General features: G+C 40.4%; 1 protein-coding gene across 9 annotated transcripts in view; it reads right to left on the bottom strand.

Annotated features, from left to right (window-relative positions):
* Positions 1-21,984, bottom strand: part of trmt44 (tRNA methyltransferase 44 homolog) — a 62,522-nt gene that overhangs the window by 37,554 nt on the left and 2,984 nt on the right. For 8 of the 9 annotated variants that reach the window (XR_005943288.1, XM_041189390.1, XM_041189368.1 and 5 more), the window contains 6 exons: positions 19,724-19,943; positions 18,119-18,187; positions 12,413-12,520; positions 4,794-4,865; positions 1,828-1,934; positions 1,138-1,321 (listed from right to left, as the gene is read on the bottom strand). Coding sequence is in view for 8 of the 9 variants with exons in the window: in XM_041189390.1 (XP_041045324.1) it covers positions 1,138-1,321; positions 1,828-1,934; positions 4,794-4,865; positions 12,413-12,520; positions 18,119-18,187; positions 19,724-19,943 (760 nt within the window). In the remaining variant the exon portion in view is untranslated. Of the gene's footprint in view, positions 1-1,137; positions 1,322-1,827; positions 1,935-4,793; positions 4,866-12,412; positions 12,521-18,118; positions 18,188-19,723; positions 19,944-21,807; positions 21,939-21,984 lie in introns of those variants that run through there. The other variant, XM_041189418.1, reaches the window with a different exon arrangement.

A 21,984-nucleotide genomic window follows, 5' to 3' on the forward strand; every position in this document is an offset into this window, starting at 1 on the left:
AGTGCTTTAAAAAAATGTTAGGACACTAGTGCTTTGTCTTAATTTTAAGGTTTCAATGTGCATCTCATTCCAGCATTTTACTTGGTGTTGCTATGTATCCCATCATGTTTCCTCTTTCTAAGTCTGCATTACAGAGTTCTGCTAAATTAGTAAGAACGCTGAGTTAAAAACTGAAAGTTTGCACACTATAAATAAAAAACATACTTGAGAGCTGTAGTTTATAGAGTAGAAAGCATCCATTTAGTGGGTGTTTGATAGTTTATTGAAAATAAACTACCAGTCCTCCACATACACCCCCAAAATGCAAACTTCAACAGATATGAGATATACTAACCACAATAAATGTATTAAAATACACCAACACTCAACTGTCAAAGCCTCTCTTCTCTCATTGTATTTTGGTTTAACATGACTGCTTCTGCTGAGGCAGGTCAAGGTGACAACACTGTACAATATAATTTAACATCTACTATGACTCAACACTGCGGCAAACATTTATAGCCCAAAGAATGCATAAATACTATTTAAGTTTCAAATTTGTTGTTGTTAAGCCTTCACATGAAAGGTTTCAATGAAACTAAAAAGTACAGCATTTTGAATATCTTAATATAAGTCATGAAAAAAGGAAGCAACTCACAAAAATGAGGCTATGATATTCTTCAGAGTCATTTAATAGCTATTTTGTTTAACAAATGCATCAAGATTTTGGCCAAGGATTTTAATGCATTTGTAAAAACTATCACCTAGACCAGGGCTGGAGAGTTGCACTAGGCCTCTACAAATAATCACTAAAATAGAGTTTGCTTAACCCATATAAATCTAACTGGAGCTATGTTGCACAGTGAATCATTAATAGGCTTTTCGAAAGAACTGGCAATCCTATATATATTGATTTTGAAATATTTAACTCTCAATATTATATCAGGATCCTTAAAGCAAGCCAACTTTTCACCCCTGCCGCTTTTTGTTGTTGTAGTTCTTCTTTAAATTTAGTCATGTTAAAGCAACCCCAAATTGGGAATTTTTAAGAAAACAATTACAATCATTTTAACAAACTTCATGTATACATTAGGGAAAAAAGAATATTCACTGCAAACAAAGAAAAAAAAACGCAGAAAGAAAATCCTTCACACTAACCCGTTTTGTAGATGGAATTCGAAGGCAGTCTTCCTCAACTTTAAAACCACAAATCGAACCCACTTCTGTAATGAAATCCAGGTATGCTCTGTATTGTGTGCTTTTGGTCTGTCTTCGACAGTACTTTCCATAAAAATCAAAGAAACAACAAGGCAGGACAAAGTAGCGGCATGAATAGGATGACCTGCAGCATAAAATGAAATAAACTCCTGAGTCTTTTTGTATTATAAATGCTTTGCAGTCACATTCAATTGGAGAAACTACATGGCATTTATTTTCATTTAATTCATCACAGCAACCCCAAAACCTTCCTCATTAATTTATTCTGTTTTGGCACACACAGATATTAAAGCAATGATTTATCTATGGGTATAAACCAACACAGCTGGAATGAAGGTGCTGAATCAATGCACATACATCTGGCAAACTGCTTCTGTAGCAATAAGAAAGAGAAAGAGAGCTGAAAGAAAGGAGTTGGACAGAAATTTACAAACAATGTTGTACATTTTAAGGTGTATCTGTTTTTAACTGTCCTCGTTAAAACAATTATTTATTTATGTTTACACCATGAGGTCATGGTGTGAAGTTACAAGCACTAATACATGGAAGGGTAGGCAGCATTGTGAAACAAACATGTTGTACATTGCTACATTGAGCGAATCATAACTTTCAGAAAAATATGCAAGTTACCTTGCTGCAACAACAGGAATCCATGGTGTTAGCTCATCTGAATGGTTGCCAATTATCCAGTCCACATCCGGAAAAAGGAAGTCATCACTTGGTGTAATGGCACATTCCTAGTAAAACAGCAGCAGCTTATTATTTCACTCTTCCTACAGAGGCATGGATTGTCTACTATTGAGGAAGTTCAATTCTAAGTTGACAGTCCTGCCTACCAGAAGGATGCAAGTCTGATCACTGCTGGTTTTCCAAGATCAGGGTCATTCATATTTATTAGACAGCCTCCACAGCCTTTGTTGCAAATCTGCCTGCAATGGGTGGGCTAGATTTTGGCCACAGCAGGCCTCTGGCAGGTGGCCTATTTGCTGATAAAAGAACTTTGAAATTTCATTTTAAAAAGCATCATGATTGGTCAATCAAATCATGCTGATATGGACTGCATAGATTTGCTAACCCCTTAAAATTTAAATAATCCTTTGTCATCAATGGGTGTTCTTTATGACACAATGAGCTAAAAAGCCTGGAAGTGGTGAGGGAGAGGAGAGAGCTGGCAGAGGGGCTCCTGAAGAATTGTCTGCCTAAGCCTACTTGCATTTAAGAGATCTGATAACTGGAATGGAAGATCTAGGCCATAGTCGAAACATAATTTCTAACTGTTGCCTATTTTGGAATAGGTGTCCCACTTTGGTTACCAAGTTTGGTACTCATAAGTACAGTTCTGCTCTGACTCTGTATTCAAGCTGGAATCCACCATTCTTACCTTGAGTAGTGCACATGTGCTTTCTAACATGGCTGATTCTTAATTAACTGCCTTCTGAAGTATATGAAAGCAGGGCAACTAAGGGACAGCAATAAATGTCAGCAATGCCACATGACAAGGATTCATTTTTTTAATATAAAATTTAATTTGAGCAGATCTTTTTCAGTGTGGCATGGAATCTTTTTTTAAAAAAAAAGTTGAGAAATGTTATGCTCATTAATTTGAGAGAAGTTATGGAACATTTTCAGGCACCATGCATCAGCTTTAAGTACTCTCAGTTAAAACAGAGCTACATAGTGAACTCCCTCCAGTTGGCCTCAGCAAGGTGCTTCAGCAGACAGTTTGACAATTTTCCACAGTGAAATTGCCACTTTGGTGTCAATTTTGAGAGTGGCAACTAAACCTAAACAGAGACGAACCAAAAACAAAAATACCTGAAAAAACTCAGCAGGTCTGACAGCATCTGCGGAGAGGAATACAGTTAACATTTTGAGTCCGTATGACTCTTCATCAGAACTAAGAAATATAGAAATGAGATGGAATATAAGCTAGCTGAAGGGGAGTGGGACAGGTAGAGCTGGAGAGAGGGCCAGTGATAGGCGGAGGCAAAGAAAAGATTGCCAAAGATGTCATAGACAAAAGGACAAAGGGGTGTTGACAGTGGTGAAATTAGCTGAGGAATATGCTAATGATGACATTAATGGTAGAAAGCAGGACGAGCAAGTGACAGATAGCCTTAATGAGGGTGGGGTGGGGGGAAGGGATCGAAATAGGCTAAAAGGTAGAGATAAAACAATAGATAGAAATACATTTAAAAATAATGGAAATAGGTGGGAAAAGAAAATATATAAAAAATATAAATATAAAAAATTATAAATTATTAGAAAAAGGAGGATCGGAAATGGGGTGGGGATAGGGGAGAGAGTTCATGATCTAAAGCTGTTGAACTCAATATTAAGTCCGGAAGGCTGTAAAGTGCCTAGTCGGAAGATGAGGTGCTGTTCCTCCAGTTTGCGTTGAGCTTCACTGGAACATTGCAGCAGGCCAAGGACAGACATCTGGGCATGAGAGCAGGGTGGTGTGTTGAAACGGCTAGCAACAGGGAGGTCGGGGTCAAGCTTGCAGACAGACCGAAGGTGTTCCGCAAAGCAGTCACCCAGTCTGCGTTTGATCTCTACAATGTAGAGGAGACCGCATTGGGAGCAGCGAATGCAGTAGACTAGATTGAGGGAAGTGCAAGTGAAATACTGCTTCACTAACCAAACTGGTTTTACAAACAGATAGTTAGGTTGGATCTGAACCCTAATTTTTGGGCCGCCATTTTACGTGGGCGGGACAATTAAGGCCTGCCCAGTGTTACTTGAACCTGGAAGCGCTGAGCGTTCCCTGTGCGGGTTGGGGGAAGTAGGCTGAGTCAGGGCCCCGCCCCCGCTCGCTGGCCCAAAATTTCTGGGCCGAGTCTTATAGACAAAAGGCTAATCTCTGATCTGCTGTATTATCTAGTACCTCTTGCACTCCAGGTTCTCCTAGTGCATGCCATCCTTGAAATTCCTGTGTTAACCTGAAGATAACAAAGGTGAACCTCTGTTGGGAGGAGATAGATGAGGTGCTTACGCATTAAAATGAAGTATAAAAATACTCTCCACTTTTGACACCCAATGTCAGATAATTGTTTGGAATACAAACAGAACAAAACACTTTGTTCAGCCTCTATGATGTGTATTAGCTGTTGCCCGAGCCTGCACTACTGTGAATTCTTTTCACACCTGTCATTCTTAGCACTCGAGAATGATAAATTTGCACAGTTTTATACTATGGACTCAAGGCAACTAGAGACTGGATGAAAATTGTGCATAGTTTTTTTTGTAGGATTCTCGAAGGTAGATTTTAGAAATTCATGCCTCCCACTGTCCCCATGAATTGTGCTTTGTAAATTCATATTAGGAAAGTTTTGTGAGGCTCTGCACCCAAATTCCTCTATTCCTGCTTTTTCAAGGGAGAATGGGATAGATACTTCTACGTGATTTTAAAGTATTAATTATAAATACAAAACACCAAATCTAAAATAACTATACTTGCTTTGCTATTTATCTGGCTGGATCAGGCTTTAAGTTACTATGACAGTAGAAAGCAAGTACTACAGCTTTGAGTTTAATATGTAAGCAAATTTACAAAGTAGAAAAGAAACATACACTAATACATATCTTCTTCTTACCTTGAGACATGTCTGTGGACCATACATATCCCAAATCCTCCTCTTCCTCACATCTATGCCTCTACCAGGATGCTAAAAGATAACGACAAGCTGAAACATGCAACATTTATTCAATCACAGTACTTTTTTTAAGACACTTCACACAACTTAATAAGATGTAATGTTTTATTGCACAATTTAATAGTTCCTTTTTCGCAAGATAGAATCATCATGATACGACTCCAAGCTTTATAAAAACATATTTTTGCCTTTCAGACAGCACAAGTTTGTTATCCATAGTCATACGGCATTGAAAAGCATTTATTGTGCTTAAGAATATATTAATTCACCATGTAATATTTTCAGTCAGAGGCTGGATCACAGGCTCAAAAGGGGATTCAAGGATGTTGCCAATTTCCCCCCTCAATAATGTAGGATATGAAATTCCACTATAGCATGAACCCTGTCCCATATTCAGTCCCATAATTATTTGCTTAACCTACAGCCTCATCAGACCATGGCATCATATCACTTTCAATAAATATATATTCTCAGGCCTTTACCACTTGTTGGAGGTATGAGAGCAGGCTAGATGACTCTTGCTTAATTCTTCCTTCCCCACCTCTGAAAGGAAGTTCCTGTGCACTGCTGGATGGTGTGGCTGACATCTACCATTCTGGCAAATTTCAGAATATTCAGTTTCCTATCTTTGCATGGCAATTGTTACAGTTTCAATGTCATTTGTCCACTACTCTTGCTTGCAGTGGGAGAGCATTTACAAAAATATTGACCCAAAATTTTGCAAAGTTTGGTGTAACCACAGCATAAGAGGTGCACGCTTCTTTTTTTGTCCTGAGGAAATTTGCACTTAACAGATTTACATGGAAATATGCACTTAACAGATTTACATGGAAATATGCAGAACATTCTGAATGGGTGCAACTTTACACTCAAAATTTAGAAACAGCGAGAACCAAAGTTACTATTTTTGTTGTTTTATACCCATATTTTATTTTACTATATTATTTCTCCTGATACCTGGACCATATTGTCAAGATGCTTGACTTTTTTATGGTATCAAATCTGTTTCATTAAAAAGAGAAAAGCTTTCATAATTGCATTGCGCATACATTTGGATGGCTCCAAACTTCCTAGAACATCAATTAACTTAAGAAGGGATGGCTATGTCTCTTAAAATATATCAAATTTACAATTTTAATTAGAATGCTGCTGGCCAGATTTTTGCTGTGCGCAAAAGGCTTTCAATGGGGTTTTGCATGCCAAGTAGCATTCGAACAAGGCAAATGAGGCATCTAGGACCTGTGAGAACAGAGCAAGTACCTGAGTAACTCCTTAACCAAGCAAATTGAAGATTCTTTAATGAGCAGTGCAATCAAAACCAGGAAGGGCAACTTATAATAATGTAATAGTAAATCAAATGTCATATCGGGTACAGAAAGCAAAAGGGAGGTGGGAAAGATCAGATTAAGAGAGAAAGATAAGTTTAGATAAGAAAGATAACAGAAAAGTTGAAGAAAATTATGTACTTTTTAAAATAATTCTCGAATAATGCTTAAAATCCAAAGGAGTGAATTTCCACATTAGTTGATTTTCAGTGCCAGAGAAGTTATTTAGTTGTAATTAAAACTTACTACGCTATAAAAAGGGTACTTAGAATGGAATGGAATAGACTCAATTGGTTGTTTCGGCAGAGAGTTTGGTCCATTTCAATGTTATTAGTACAGGTACTTCACACTGTTCAATATATTTGAATGGGGGCCCAGACAGCGAGATGCCATTATTGCACAGCTTATGGACAGAATTTTCCGGTTGGAGATTTGGGGGGCGGGGCCCGGTCACCGACGGGAAAATAACGTGGGATGACATTGGGAGGTACCCCCGACGTCATCCTGGTCCATTTAAATTTTTAGGAAGGCGGGCGGACAGCGAAACCAGCTGTCCACCCGCCAACCTGTCAATGGCCAATTGAGGCCATTGACAGGATAATTAAGACCATTAAAGACCCTGCCCGTCCAACCTTAAGGCTGGTGGGTAGGCCAGGAGCCCCAGCGAACTTCTGATAAAACATGAAACCTCATCCACTTATTAACATGTCCCATCGCGTGTGACATTGTCACATGAAGGGGACATGTTAATAATGTTTTTATTTTTCTATTTTTAGAGCTTTTTTAACCTGTCACTAATCTCTCTGAGTCTCAGGAAGCAGTGCGCTTTTTTGCGCGCATGCACGAAAGAGCGCACTTTGACAGTTGGGGAATCCTGCCCCCACGCCTGCAAGAAGCACATAGCATTTCCCATTCAAATTGGCCCACCCACTCAATATGGCGGCAGGCCCTGTTTCGGCATCTGGGGTTGGCTGCCCACCCACCACCCAGCCGGTGAGGCCCGCCTGCCCACCAAGGGCAAATTCTGCCCTTTGGAGGGGGGCCACATCTTAGGCTGCAACTTCTGGATTTTTACATTTAACTGTGCACTTGGCAGAAGTTGCTTATAAATAATGGCAAGTTCCATTGGCTTCTCCATTATTTTTATTACAGCGAATCTGCCCCATTATATTTATTTAATTCACCTATCGCAAATATTACTGTTTTCTCAATGGTTTCATTTTTAAAACCTACAGATATCAGTGTTTGGACCTATGGGCATAGATGAACCTCAAGCTCATTGACTTATTCTCTCTAATACCAAAACATTTCTTGATTGAAACAGAGAGTTACAAAACATGGAATCAGAATCATTACAGCACAGAAGACAGCATTCAACCCATCGTGTCCGTTCTGGCTCTAAGGAGCAATTCACACACTCCCCACATCCCTCCTTTCCAGATATTTAGAAAATTTAGAAAAATGTAGAAAAAATTACGGCACAGGAGGCCACTCTGCCCATTGTGTCTGCGCCACCTGAAAATGAGCCCCCTCCCCGTCTAATCCCATTTTCCTGGAAGTTATGGGACTTCAGGTGCATACCCAGACACATTTTAAATGAGTTGAGGGTTTCTGCCTCTACTGCCCTTTTAGGCAGTGAATTCCAGACCCCTGCCACCCTTTGAGTGAAAAGAATTTTCTTCACCTCCCCGCTAATCCTTCTACCAATCACTTGAAATCTATGCCCCTGTTAAGAAAGAGTGTGTTTAAGTGAGTTACATTTGTATTTGTGGATGTTAGGAATAAGTTTTAGCTTTCAAGTTTAAATTTGATTTGTATTTCTGTGTGTGTGTGTTAAGAAAGGTCAAATGGAGTTTTAGTTTCACTTTAAAAGACTGCTTGCATTTCTAATGAAAAGTTTACGACTCCTATAAAGTAAAAGTAAACACACAAGGGTAGAAAGAATAGTGCTGTTCCTCCCACAGACCTAAAGAAACAGCAGTTTTAAGTTCAGTTGAAGCCAAGGCTCCAGAGAGATACTGGACACTGGGAAATGGAACTGCAGAACAGAAGGTCCCAAGCAAAGAAAAACCCCAAAAATCCAGAGCAGTGGAAGAAGAGAAAGTCCTAAGGAGGCCTTGTAGTCAAAGGAAGGATAGGAACCTGGGAAAAGGTCCTGTTAGGTAAAGTTAAGAGTGAGGGGCAGAGAGAAAGGCTCCAAGCTTCAGATTTAAAGTAAGAACTGTTTGCAAGAAGCAAGAAGGTTCAAAGGGACAACTGAAGGTTTCTAATTATTTGTTATGGGCATGTGAAGCAGTGGTGCACTGTTAAGGCTGAGTTGGTGAGAGAGTGCACGGAAGACAACTTGTATGCATGTGGTGACTTAGGGAAGAGGATCGTCAAAGGAGAGTTTGAAATCCTGGAGGTGAACCCTTGTGGAAGGTGTCTGAAAGAAAACGTCAGTTTGAGAGAAGATTCCAAGGCAAGGACTTGGAGAGTGGAGATTGGAAACCCTGTGTGAAGGACAGAATTCAGTGAGACTGGTTGGCTCACGGTGTGACAAACATTTGAAGGGAGTTGAGGAAAGATCCATAGCATCTGGTTGAGGTGGCTCTGTCATTTGAGGTCAGAGTGTGGTGTGTCTGGCTACAGGGTGCCATAGGTTACTGTTAATTAAAGTATAAGATAGCTTTTGTGACTTGTGCTATCCTTATAAATCTGTGTATATCTGTAAAGGTTTAGTTGTGGGTGAAGGAGTATTGTAATATAGTTAATCTTTTCTTGTTGAATAAATGTTTTACTGTTTTGCAAAACGTTCATCAGCTGACTCCTGTGACTCCGTTCAGTAAATACTCTCCACATATTTAAACAAACAAATAAAAGATAGGACCTATCAGGCAGGGTTCGACCCTGGGATCAGGTTTGTCCAGGGGTAACCTCAGCTAGGATTATAACAGCCCTCTAGTCACTGACCTCTCTACTAATGGAAATCAATATATTTCGGGATACCAATGACATCAAGGGACATGGGAGTAGTGGAAAAATGTCGTAAGAGGTTGATGATCAGCCATAATCTGTTGAATAGTGAAGCAGGCTCGATGGGCCAAATGGCCTACTCCTGTTCCTATTTCCTATGTCCTTTCCACCCACTGTACTCAGGTCCCTCAACCTTATACACCTCAATCAAATCTCTCTTCAGTCTATGTTCCAAATAAAACCTCATAGCTGCAATTTTCCAGTCCTATTTTTAAAATCCTTTCAAAAACAGGAAAAATGGTCTCTTACCTACAACTTTATTTACATCTGAAGAATTTATTTTAATTTATTCACGGGATGTGGGCTTCATTGGCTGGGCCAGCATTTATTGCCCATCCCTAGTTGCCCTTGAGAAGGTGGTGATGAGCTGCCTTTTTGAACCGCTGCAGTCCACTGTAGGTACACCCACAGTGCTGTTACGAAGAGGTTTCTAGGACTTTGACCCAGCAACAGTGAAGGAATAGCAATATATTTCCAAGTCAGGATGGTGAGTGGCTTGGAGGGGAACTTCCAGGTGGTGGTGTTACCATCTATCTGCTGCCCTTGTCCTTCTAGATGGTAGTGGTCCTGGGGTTTGGAAGGTGCTGTCGAAGGAGCCTTGGTGAATTCCTGCAGTGCATCTTGTATATGGTATACACTGCTGCTACTGAGTGCTGGTGGTGGAGGGAGTGAATGTTTGTGGATGTGGTGTCAATCAAGCGGGCTGCTTTGTCCTGGACGGTGTCAAGTTTGAGTGTTGTGGGAGCTGCACTCATCCAGGCAAGTGGGCAGTATTCCATCACACGACTAAATTGTCCCTTGTAGACGGTGGACAGGCTATGGGGAGTCAGGTGGTGAGATACTTGTCGCAGGGTTCCTAGCCTCTGACCTGCTCTTGTAGCCACAGTATTTATACGGCTAGTGCAATTGAGTTTCTGGTCAATGGTAACCCCCAGGATGTTGATAATGGGGGATTCAGTGATGCTAATGCCATTGAACATCAGGGGGCAATGATTGGGTTCTCTCTTTTTGGAGATGGTCACTGCCTGTAACTTCTGTGGCACGAATGTTACTTGCCACTTGCCAGCCCAAGCCTGGATATTGTCCAGGTCTTGCTGCATTTGGACATGGACTAATTCAGTATCTGGGTAATCGTGAATGGTGCTGAATATTGTGCAATCATCAGCGAACGTCCCCACTTCTGGCCTTATGATGGAAGGAAGGTTTTGATGAAGCAACCGAAGATGGTTGGGCAGGGGGCATTACCCTGAAGAACTCCTGTAGTGACATCCTGGAGCTGAGATGACTGACCTCCAACCACCTTCTTTTGTGCTAGGTATGACTCCAATCAGCAGAGCTTTTCCCCCCGATTCCCATTGACTTCAGTTTTGCTAAGGCTCTTTGATGTCACACTCTGTCAAATGTGGCCTTGATGCCAAGGGCAGTCACTCTCACCTCACCTCGGGAGTTCAGTTCTTTTGTCCATGTTTGGACCAAGGCTGTAATGAGGTCAGGAGCAGAGTGGCCCTGGCGAAACCCAAACTGGGAGTCAGTGAGCAGGTTATCGCTAAGCAAGGGCCGCTTGACCCCTTCTATTACTTCACTGATGACTGAGAGCAGACTAATGGGGCAGCAATTAGCTGGGGTGGATTTGTCCCGCTTTTTGTGTACAGGACATGCCTGGGCAATTTTCCACATAGCCGGGTAGATTCCAATGTTGTAGCTGTGCTGGAACAGCTTGTCTAGAGGCACGATAAGTTCTGGAGCACAAGTCTTCAGCACTCTTGCTGGAACATTGTCAGGGTCCATAGCCTTTGCAGCAACCAGTGCCTTCAGCCGTTTCTTGATATCACATGGAGTGAATCCAATTGGCTGAAGGCTGGCATCTGTGATGCTGGGGACTTCCGGTGGAGGCTGAGGTGGATCATCCACTTGGCACTTCTGGCTGAAGATTGTGCGAAAGCTTCAGTCTTATCTTTGCACTGATGTGCTGGGCTCCTCCATCATTGAGGATGGGGACATTTGTGGAGCCTCCTCCTCCAGTGAGTTCTTTAATTGTCCACCACCATTCACAACTGGATTTGGCAGGACTGCAGAGCTTAGATCTGATCCGTTTGTTGTGGGATCGCTTAGCTCTGTCTATCACATGCTGCTTCTGCTGTTTGGCACGCAAGTAGTCTTGTGTTGTAGCTTCACCAGATGGCATCTCATTTTTAGGTATGCATGGTGCTGCTCCTGGCATGCCCTCCTGCACTCTTCATTGAGTAAGGGTCGATCCCCAGGCTTGATGGTAATGGTAGAGCGGGGGATATGCCTGGCCATGAAGTTACAGATTGTGTTTGAGTACAATTCTGCTGCTGATGACGGACCACAGCAGCTCATGGATGGTCAGTCTTGAGTTGCTAGGTCTGTTCAAAATCTATTCCAATTAACATGGTGTTAGTGCCACACTACATGATGGAGAGTATCCTCAATGTGAAGATTGGACTTCGTCTCCACAACGACTGTGCAGTGATCGCTCATACCGATATTGTCATGGACAGATGCACCTGCGGCAAGCAGGTTGGTGAGGATGAGGTCAAGCATGCTTTTCCCTCTTGTTGGTTCTCTCATCACCCACCAGATGCAGTCTAGCAGCTATGTCATTTAGGGCTCGGCCAGGGCAGTCAGTGGTGTTACTACCGAGCCACTCTTGGTGATGGACATTGAACTCCCCCACAGAGTATATTCTGCGCTCGTGCCACCCTCAGTGCTTTCCCCAAGTGATATTCAACATGGAGGAAGGGTGGAACGTGGTGATCAGCACGAGGTTCCTTGCCCATGTTTGACCTGATGCCATGAGACTTCAAGGGGGCCGGAGTCGATGTTGCGGACTCCCAGGGCAATTCCCTCCCAACTGCACACCACTATGCCACCACCTCTGCTGAGTCTGTATGATTCTGTGAGGATGATTATGTCAAGCTGTTGCTTGACTTGTCTGTAAGACAGTTCTCCCAATTTTGGCACTAGCCCCCAGATGTTAGTAAGGAGGACTTTGCAGTGTTGATAGGGCTGAGTTTGCCATGTTATTTCTGGTGCCTAGGTTGATGCCAGGTGGTCCGTCATCATTCTGTTTTGTGACTTTGTAGCAACTAAAAGGCTGTAAGTCGTGCTTTACATTTAGCAGAAGATAACATCTAACAACAGTATCATTGTAATTACAGACAGCATTAAGGCTCCATCAGTTCAAATTTCACTTACCCCTTCATTAGTCAGGATATGAACCAGTAATCCATTACCACATCCCAAATCTATAAAGGACTGTTTGGCAGTCAGGCCTTTTTCTGCACGCTCATCTTCCCAAAGAACCTGAAATATGACAAGAAGCAACATTAAAATGGCTTTATATGTTGCAGGAAATGGGAAACATATTCTTCTATTCGAAAGAAATCAAAATACAAGCGATTTTTTTGCTACTGCCAGATTATATAAGTAAGCATACACCGAATAAGTCTGTTTCTTCTTTCCACAAACTGTTTTCAACCTGCTCTCCATTGTACATAGTACTCAATTTGCTCGATATCCTTAATAAAAGGTAGAGTCCCACCAGAGGAAATAGTGACACCATTGAATTCCTTTATCATTTTAAACATCCTGATTAGATGCCCCTCAACCTTTTAAACTCAAGGGAATACAAACAAAGTTTATACAAACTGTCGTAAAAAAATAACCCTTTTAAGCTCTGTTATTAGCCTGGTAAATCTGCAGTGCAGCTTCTCCAAGGCCAATATATCTATCCTGAGTAGTGGTGTCCAAAACTGAATACAGTACACCAAATGGGATCTGGCCATGGCTCTGTTCAACTGAAACATCGCTCCCTCACTCTTGCATTCATGTTATTATGAAAATTTTTTTAAAATGCATGTTTCTGCTGAGTGGTAGTATATTATTGATGTTCTTTCTATGCTGTTATACTGAAACATACAACCTTTATAGCAAGTAATTTTTATCAAACTTGCCCCATGGTAAATTGGCACAATCAGACTGGCCACCCATTCTACACAACATCTGATTTCAGTTTTGACTGACATGAAGCAACATTTAAAATGGGAGATTCATCTGATCATATAAGTTTCCCACTGGGTGAATTAGGCTAAAATTACCTCCCTCAAATTTCATGACTTTTCACAAAAAAATATATGCACAGGAAATGGCCATTTACTGCCACAACTACAATATAGCTCCTGAAGGTGCTGGAAAACTGGCATTTCTCCAGAACATTGCTGTTAGCATATTTACAAGGTGAAACAAATCTCTTTACGATACATAGAAGTCTCTGGGATGCACAAAATTTAATAAGTGAAGATCTAATAACCTGTAAGCAGTATGAAGTAAGTCATTCATAAATTGTTTTTAACTTTTCAGTAATGACTAGATTAGGGCAGTGCAGCAAAGCACAATGGGAAGGCAGAACATTTAAAAGCAGGGCAGAAACCAGCCAGAAGCACTGCAGCAAAGCAGAGATCATGATGGTATGGAGGTAGAATTCAAAAAGTGACATATCTAAATCAACACATGGAGAATCGGTAGAACACAACAGTTTTATAGCAACTGTGTATACATTATCTATATATTTGCATATACTATACTTGTATTTAGTATTTAGAGCAATTGATCAATTGGTTCAAAAATCAGAGAACCCAGAGGTAAGGGTGTGGGAGCATCAGGCGGAGAGGCAATAGGACCTAAAGTGATGTCAGCACAGGGGCAGGCTGCACCTGGACTGCATTACGGAGCTGTATGTAGACAGTATGATTGTCCCGAGCTAACACATTTTCAATAGATATGTCTGTTTCAAATTTCTCTGGCTCAAAATCATTGAGCTGGAGCGAGAATTGGTGAGACTCTGACAAATAAGCGAGGGGGGGGTGGGGCCATTATCTGGACAGCTCATTAAATCATAGAATTGCTGCAACACAGAATGAGGCCATTCAGTCCATCAAATCTGTGCCATCTCATTGCAAGAGTAAATTAGCTAGTCCCAACCCCGGCCCTCTTCCTTCAGGTGCTTGACCAATTCCCTTTTGAAAGCCACAAACGAATCTGCTTCCACCATCCTTTCTAAGCAGTGCATTTCAGATTGTAATCATTCGCTGCATAAAAAAAGATTTTAAAGATGTCACCTTTTCCTAATCATTTTAAATCTGTGTCCTCTATTTCTAAACCCCTCAGACAATGGGAACAGTTTCTCTCCATCTCCTCTGTCTAGACCGGTTATGATTTTAAACAACTCTACCGAATCTCCCTTTAACCTCCTCTTTTCTAAGAAGAACAATCCCAACTGCTCCAGTCTATCCAGGTAAACAAAGTCCCTCATTCCTGGAACCATTCTCATAAATCTTTTTATATGCACTCTAAAGCCTTCATACCATGTGCTGTATCGAGAATTAGACACATTACTCCAGTTGAGGCTGAACCAGTTTTTTATAAAGGTTCATCATAATTTCCTTGCTTTTGTACTCTATGCCTCTATTTGCAAAGCTCAGGATCTTGTACACTTCTGTAACCACTTTTTTTAACTAGATCTGCCATCTTCAATGATTTTTACAAATATACCTCCAAGTTTCTTTGTTCTTGTGCCCCTATTAGAATTGTACCTATGAGTTTATATTGTCTGTCCTCATTCTTCCAACCAAAATCTATCACTTTGCACTTCTCTGCATTAAATTTAATCTGCCACTTTTGGGCATTCTAGCAGCCTGTCCACGTCATCTTGAAGTTTAGCAATATCCTCCCCACAGATAATTATATCACATTTTGTGCCATCTACAAATTTTCAAATTGTGCACTATGCACCCAAATCAAAAACATTAATACAGATCAAAAAATGCAGTGGTCCTAGTACTGACCCTGGGAAACACACTGCATACCTTCACCTAGACCGATAAACAACCATCCACCACTTCCTGGGAATCACTCAATTTAGTATTCATGCTGCCACTTTTCCTTTTATTCCATGGGCTTCAACTTTGCAGACAAGCCTGTTAAATGGTACTTTTATCAAATACCTTTTGGACACATCTATTGCATTATCTTTATTAACTCTGTTACCTCATCAAAGAACTCAATCAAGCTAGTTAAACACAATTTGCCTTTAACAAAACTGTGCTGACTTTTCTTACAATAATCCAACCTTTCCAAGTGACTGCTAATTTTATCCTAGACTACTGTTCTAAAGCCTTTCCCACACCAAGATTAAACTGGCCTGTAGCTGCTAGGTTCTCCCTACATCCCTTTTTAAACAAGGGAGTAAAATTTTCCTGTGCTCTGGAACCATCCCGTTATCTAAGTGAGATTGAAAGACTGTGGCCGGTACCTCTGTAATTTATACTTCTTATTCCCTCTGCACCACATATTCATAGGAAGTTTACAGCACAGAAAGAAGACCTGGCTAAAAAACGAGCCACCCAGCCTAATCCATCATTCCAGCATTTGGTCCGTAGCACTATGGGTTACGGCACTTCAGGTGCATATCCAGGCACCTCTTAAATGAGTTCAGGGTTTCTGCCTCTACTACCCTTTCAGGCAGTGAGTTCCAGACCCTGGAGCCCTCTGAACAAAAATGTTTTTCCTTATATCCCTTCTTTCTTTCTACCAATCATTTTAACTCTATGCCCCCTAGTCACTGACCTCGCTATTAAGATAAATAGGCCCTTCCAGGGCCTTCCACTGTATCCAAGCCCCTCACAATTTGGTACATCTCAATCGAATCTCCCTTCAGTTTTCTCTTTTTCAAGGAGGACAACCACAGACTATCAGATCCATCCCATTCAGTCCCAGGTCCTTATCATCTTTAAGTACAGCCAGCCTTTCTAATACCTCAATTTTATCAATTCTTCATCTAGCTAATATCTCTTTTGCTATGGCTTCAGTAGTATCCTCTTCCTTGGTAAAGATAAATGTAAAGTGCTCATTTAGTAACTTCAGTCATGCCATCTGCTTCCAGGTATTGGTCTCTTTTTTGGCACCTAATTGGCTCCACTTCTCTTACTACCCTTTTGCTATTTATATGCCTATAGAAGACCTTTGGATTCCCTTTTATGTAAGCTACCAGTCTCTTCTCACACTCTCTCTTTTCCTATTTCATTTTACACTGCTCCTTTGAACCTTCTATGTTCAGCCTGTTTCTCACTTGTATTAACAATCTGATTTCTGTCATACAACTTACTTTCTCTCTCTCTTTCATCATCCAGGGAGCACTGACTTTAGTTGCCCTACCTGTCCTCCTGGGGGGGAAATTGACTGTGCCCGAATCATCTCTCTTTGAAGGCCGCCCATTTGATTACTGTTTTGCCAGCCAATCTTTGATTCCAATTTACCCAATCAAGGTCTGTTCTCAAGCCACTGAAATTAGCCCTCCTCTAATCAGGTTTTTTACCCTAGAATGCTCCTTGTCCTTTTCTATAGCTACTCTAAACCTTATGATACAATGAAGACTGTTCCCCAAATGCTCCCCTAAAGGCACTTTATCCACCTCACCCCCTCATTCCCCAGACCCAGGTCCAGCAATACCTCCTCCTTCAGTGGGCTGGAAATGTACTTTGGGGGAGTGCAGCATAGGTTTACCGGAACGATACATTGACTCCAAAGGTTAACGTATGAAATTACAGAAACTAGGGTTCCACTCCCTGGAATTTAGAAAGTTAAGGGGGTGAATTGATCAAAGTTTTCAAGATATTAAGGAAAACAGATATATTCTCTATTTCTGCTGCTTGAGAAGTCTAGCTCCAGGGGCCATAGTCTAAACATTATAGTCAGACCTTTCAGGAGTGAAATTAGGAAACACATCAAAACACAAATGACAGCAGAGGTTTGGAGCTCTCTTCTGCAAAAAGCAACTGATGCCAAATCAGTTGTAAATTTTATTTCTGATATTGATAAGATTTTTTATTATCCAAAGGTATCAGGGGATATGGGGCAAAGGCAGGTACATGGAGTGAGGTTGCAGATTGGCCAGGATCTCAGTGACCGATGGAGCAGACTTGAAGAACTAAATGGCTTAATTTCCTGTTCTGTGACACAGTAGAAAGTTTTGAGTAAGATTCTGCACATACAGATGTAGTGTCTGTCTGCAATATTTGGACATTTTGTTAGAGAAATGGTAAATAGTAGGAGTATGATTGATACCCTGCATGTAGCTACTTTCCACACGTGACCAAAAGCCATTGGTTATATCAGATGCTAATGATAAAATGTTGAAAGGTATGGACAACATAGTGAACACACAATTCAGGTAAACTACTGTAACAGAACTGGAGAACAAGAGTACAAAATTAAGCAAGCCTAAAGATCAGATTTTTTCTTCACACCAGTGAAGTAGTGGCTATGTGAAATAGCCAAAGCAGTGGTTATGTGAAATGGCCTATTATCAAATATAGCTAACACCAAATTTATTCATTCTTCATAAAAAGCGTAATATAAATGTCTGATTAAGAAAAGGACCGTAAGTTTGAAAGATTCAATAAATTACAGATATAGATGATTTAATACTCAGAACATTCCTCTGTGGAATGTCTTCCAGAAATAAAATATCCAGGAGCTGCATGAAAAGATTTGGGGAAAATCTACAGAACATTACCTGTTTGAGAACTGTGCAGGTGCCTACTCACTTTGTTCAGGAATTAAATAAAATGATGGGGAAAGTGTGCAAGAAATTAGCAGGAAGGGCCAAAACTAGAAATTTGTCCCATCCTCTAAAATCACCTGAGATTTTCATCACAAATACATATTGTTTTCATGTGAAGTCTGTCAATGGGTTGAAGAGAGAGATCAATTGAAGGGTTTCCTGGTTGATTCAACAGGTATCATTATTTCCCCGGACCATTTTACAAACAATTGCATAAATAATTAGTCTAGAAACCACAACTAAGCCAGCATATTGAAGTCTGTGAAACCCAAACAAGTTACCAGTAAGTATGTTGCAATGGCGACATCTTCATATACAAATTTTTCGGGATTTGTAACTTCAGGCCAAATCTAATTAAAATTGAAATCACAAAAAAGTTATTAAGCAAGAGTAGAAATGGGCATAAATAAATGACAATACAAAGCAACTTTTAATTGCTTGACAGACTGGGGCATGAAGTTTCTTCTCGGGATGCAATCGGCAAAAAGAAACCAATCTGGATCTGGTTTCAATTGAGTGCTGGTCATTGTGGGTATAGGTGGTTAACTCTGAATTCATGAAGTTGCAGGTGCCTGTGCACCCTAGACTCTGTACGCAATATTATGAACATTCCTGAAAGGCTGCAATTGACAGACCAATCTGACCCGGGGGCATGGTCAGTTTTGTGGGCATGCACTTCTTCAGGTAAATGCACTTTTCAATCAGTGTAAAAGATTGTGGATAATCCGGCATAAAATAGTTATGGGCACAACATACGCTAGTTCAAAACGTTGCCACCTTAAGTGCCATTTTATTTGACTTTGTCCAGATTCCACAGATATCTGGGTGGAAATTATGCGGGAACTCCACACCAAGTACATATGTCCAAGTTATGCAATTTTAAGTAATACAATAAATATTCAAAAATGTTTAAAATCAATGACGTTGGGATTTTAATATAAAATGTCATGCCACACTTAATAAATTGCAACCATGACCACACTTCAAAAGTATTCAATTGGCTATGAAGTTCTTTAAGCCATTCTGGGGTTATGAAAGGTGATCATATTGAAGTGACTTCTTTCTATGATTAGCAGCATTGATAACCATAAGGATAATTTTTAACAAAATCCCTGCTTCACGCAAATCCACAACCTTTGTGGCACATTCTTGCCACAAAGTTGGAAGGTCTGGAAGTTAAGCTAGGTCCTGATCTTCTTTGCTATTTTCACTGGGTTGTATTTAAGGTGAACCTCCTCTGCCCAAAATATTTTTGTCTGCATCAGAAAGGTTGTGGACCGGGCGAAGAAGCCTCCAGATTTGACGGTTTCTTGGTTCCAATCTGGGGAATTTACCAGATCAGTAAACCCAATAGGTAGTGACCTACTAGCCAGTTGAAATAATGCCCATCTGGGTTCAAGTCTGAGACTTGTCTTGGATCCCTGAAGATTTCTACAGTCCACCAGGATTTTGTGGGTTTTGAAACTGAAGGTTTCTGTGGCTAGAAACAAATTTACAGTCTTTGTTTATCTACCATTTCTGAAGAACATCTTATAGGGGCCATGTGAAACCAAATTTTGGTATACTACATTCTTCAGTTTTTTTAAAAAAGAAACAAGTGTGGGGGAGACCACCCTACTATCAATCCAATAAGAAATTATATCCACAATAAGCCACAGAACAAATCAATACTTTTGGCTGGATGACAAGGCAATTTCCAAATCTGAATACAAGGCACTCCAATGTTCTCACCATCTCTTATCAAACAGTTACAGGGTGTCAGAGGTCTCGGTGCAGACTGTCTGCAATCTCCAGATCAACATATTATGTCTTGTGCAAGAAAAAAGAAACAGAACTTAAATGAAAAGAGAATTGATTATTTTCAGTTTTCTTTCTTAGAGCTGTACCTTGACCATTTCTTTGTATTTTGCTTTTAGACGGTGGTAACATTTACTATATTTTTCCACAGAAATGAGGGAAAGCGTGTCCTTAAAATTACTCTTTTTGTTCTCTGTAGACCATTTCACAATCTTTGGAAGCAATACATTTGAAAGCCATGCTGTTTTGGGATACAAAATCCCATCTGCAACCCATTCTTCAGGGCACATTATGGAAATAGAAATAAACCTTTAAAACAGGGAAAGAAACTGTTAAGTACCACAGAAATGTAAGTAAATAAATAGCAATTTCTAGATTAAAGTTAGCGTATTACAAACATATTGTTATCCAAATAAAATGGGGTTGCCAATAATTTCCTGGGAATGGAGTGGGGGTTGAGGGGGAAGTTTCCCATCCTCATGCCATAGTTTTGGTAGAAAAGAATGGCTTCTGCCAATCTTCCACTGAATTTTCAGCAGTAGACTTTGGAACCTTCATGGAACTCTACCAATTTGTCACTATCTATTACCTCATAATAATCATAAACAGTTTAATAAAAAGAAAATGAAGTCCTGTTACAAAATACCTAAAAAAAAACAAACTGATTTTATGTAAAACCATCCAGAACATTTCCCAGGTTACACTCAAGTCTAAAAATAGTTGAAATAACTACATTCTCAAAATTAAGTTAACACTATGCACTGACCCAACTCTTATATTTAATTTATTATTGGATATTTTGATGAGTTCAGTTGCCACACATTCCAAAGGATAGGTAGCGTTCTTTAGTCTGCATCTCAGCCCAAATAGGAGAAGACATTCTGAAGGTAAAAAACCATGAGGAAAGCAATGGGACAGCAACTCAGCTACTCTTTCCTAATAAGTGACTCATTAATCTTATGCAAGAAGCTTGTTATAGACTAGGGTAGAACATAATGGATGGACAGATTACTGAATAAAACAGGCAAGACACAAGTATCACGGAATAATTGGAGACTGTACATTATCTCAATTTAAACAATATACTTAATCTTGTAAAAAGTTCAACTAGATTACTAAAAAGATAAAATATCCATCTTTCAGGCATTCTCTTACCTTCATGAAAGTTCAAAAAGTTGGTGGATAAGAATTAGGAATCTTTCACATCAGTGAGAGTGACAATTTTTTTTTATTATTTCATGTAATGAGAGTGTCACTGGCATTTATTGCACATCCCTAATTACCCTTGAACTGAGTGGCTTGTTAGGCCATTTCAGAGGGCAATTAAGAATCAACCACATTGCTGTGCTCTGGAGACACATGCAGGCCAGGCCAGGTAAGGATGGCAGAGTTCCTTCTCTAAGGGACATTAATGAACCAGTTGGGTTTTTATGACAATCGACAACAGTTTAATGGTTACTGAGACTAGCATTCCATTCCATAATGTTAATTGAATTTAAATTCCATTGGCTGCCGTGGTGGGCTTTGAACCCTTGTCCCCAGAACATTAGCCTGGCCCTCTGAATTACTAGTCCAGTGACCACTACACCACCATCTCCCTCCTCTTCCTATGTTAATAGTCGTTTGACAGTACAGAATTTGAGTATTGCTGAAAAAAAGAGATATGCTATCAAAGCTTTGCGTCTTGAACTCATCAGGATAGCTCGCAAAATAAATCAGCAGTAAAAGGAACAACAATTTATCCTGCATGAGAAGAGAGTACTGATTAGTTGGCAAGTGAACTTTGATTGATCAAGGCAACACCATGGGGCATGAACCAGGGGCTTCATATACCACTAACAGAATGCTGCCATCAAGCCAAAAAGATATTCTGCCTATCACACAAATGAGTAATGTGGTATATGAATTTCAGTGCCAGTGTGATGCCAGGTATGTAGGCCATGTGGCCCAACAACTGGCGGATTGTATCAAACAGCATGTTCCTTTGGCGTTCACAACAGGCAAAGTGCTGAGTGTACCCAACCAACCTCTGCTTGAAAAACTCAAGACATAGTGTCCAACATTAGATGTGCTTCCACGATTGGACAACACTTGCTAAACAATCCTGATTGTAGTAAGAATTACATTGAAAACCAATTTAAAATCAATTGGGCTCACACTGTGGCTCACTTACGTGTGCTAGAAGTCAGGCTTATTCATACGCAGGGCCCTGTCCTTTGCAGACAGAAGAGCATGTCCATGTATTGTGTCTTTTCCAAATAAACAAAAACTTGGGGTCAGCCATTTCCTGATTCATTCCCCATGGCAATGCCTTGACCAATCAGAATCAACCTGCATAGTTTGAACTTGA

This window comes from Carcharodon carcharias, chromosome 1, assembly GCF_017639515.1.
Source record: "Carcharodon carcharias isolate sCarCar2 chromosome 1, sCarCar2.pri, whole genome shotgun sequence".
NCBI lineage: Eukaryota > Metazoa > Chordata > Chondrichthyes > Lamniformes > Lamnidae > Carcharodon > Carcharodon carcharias.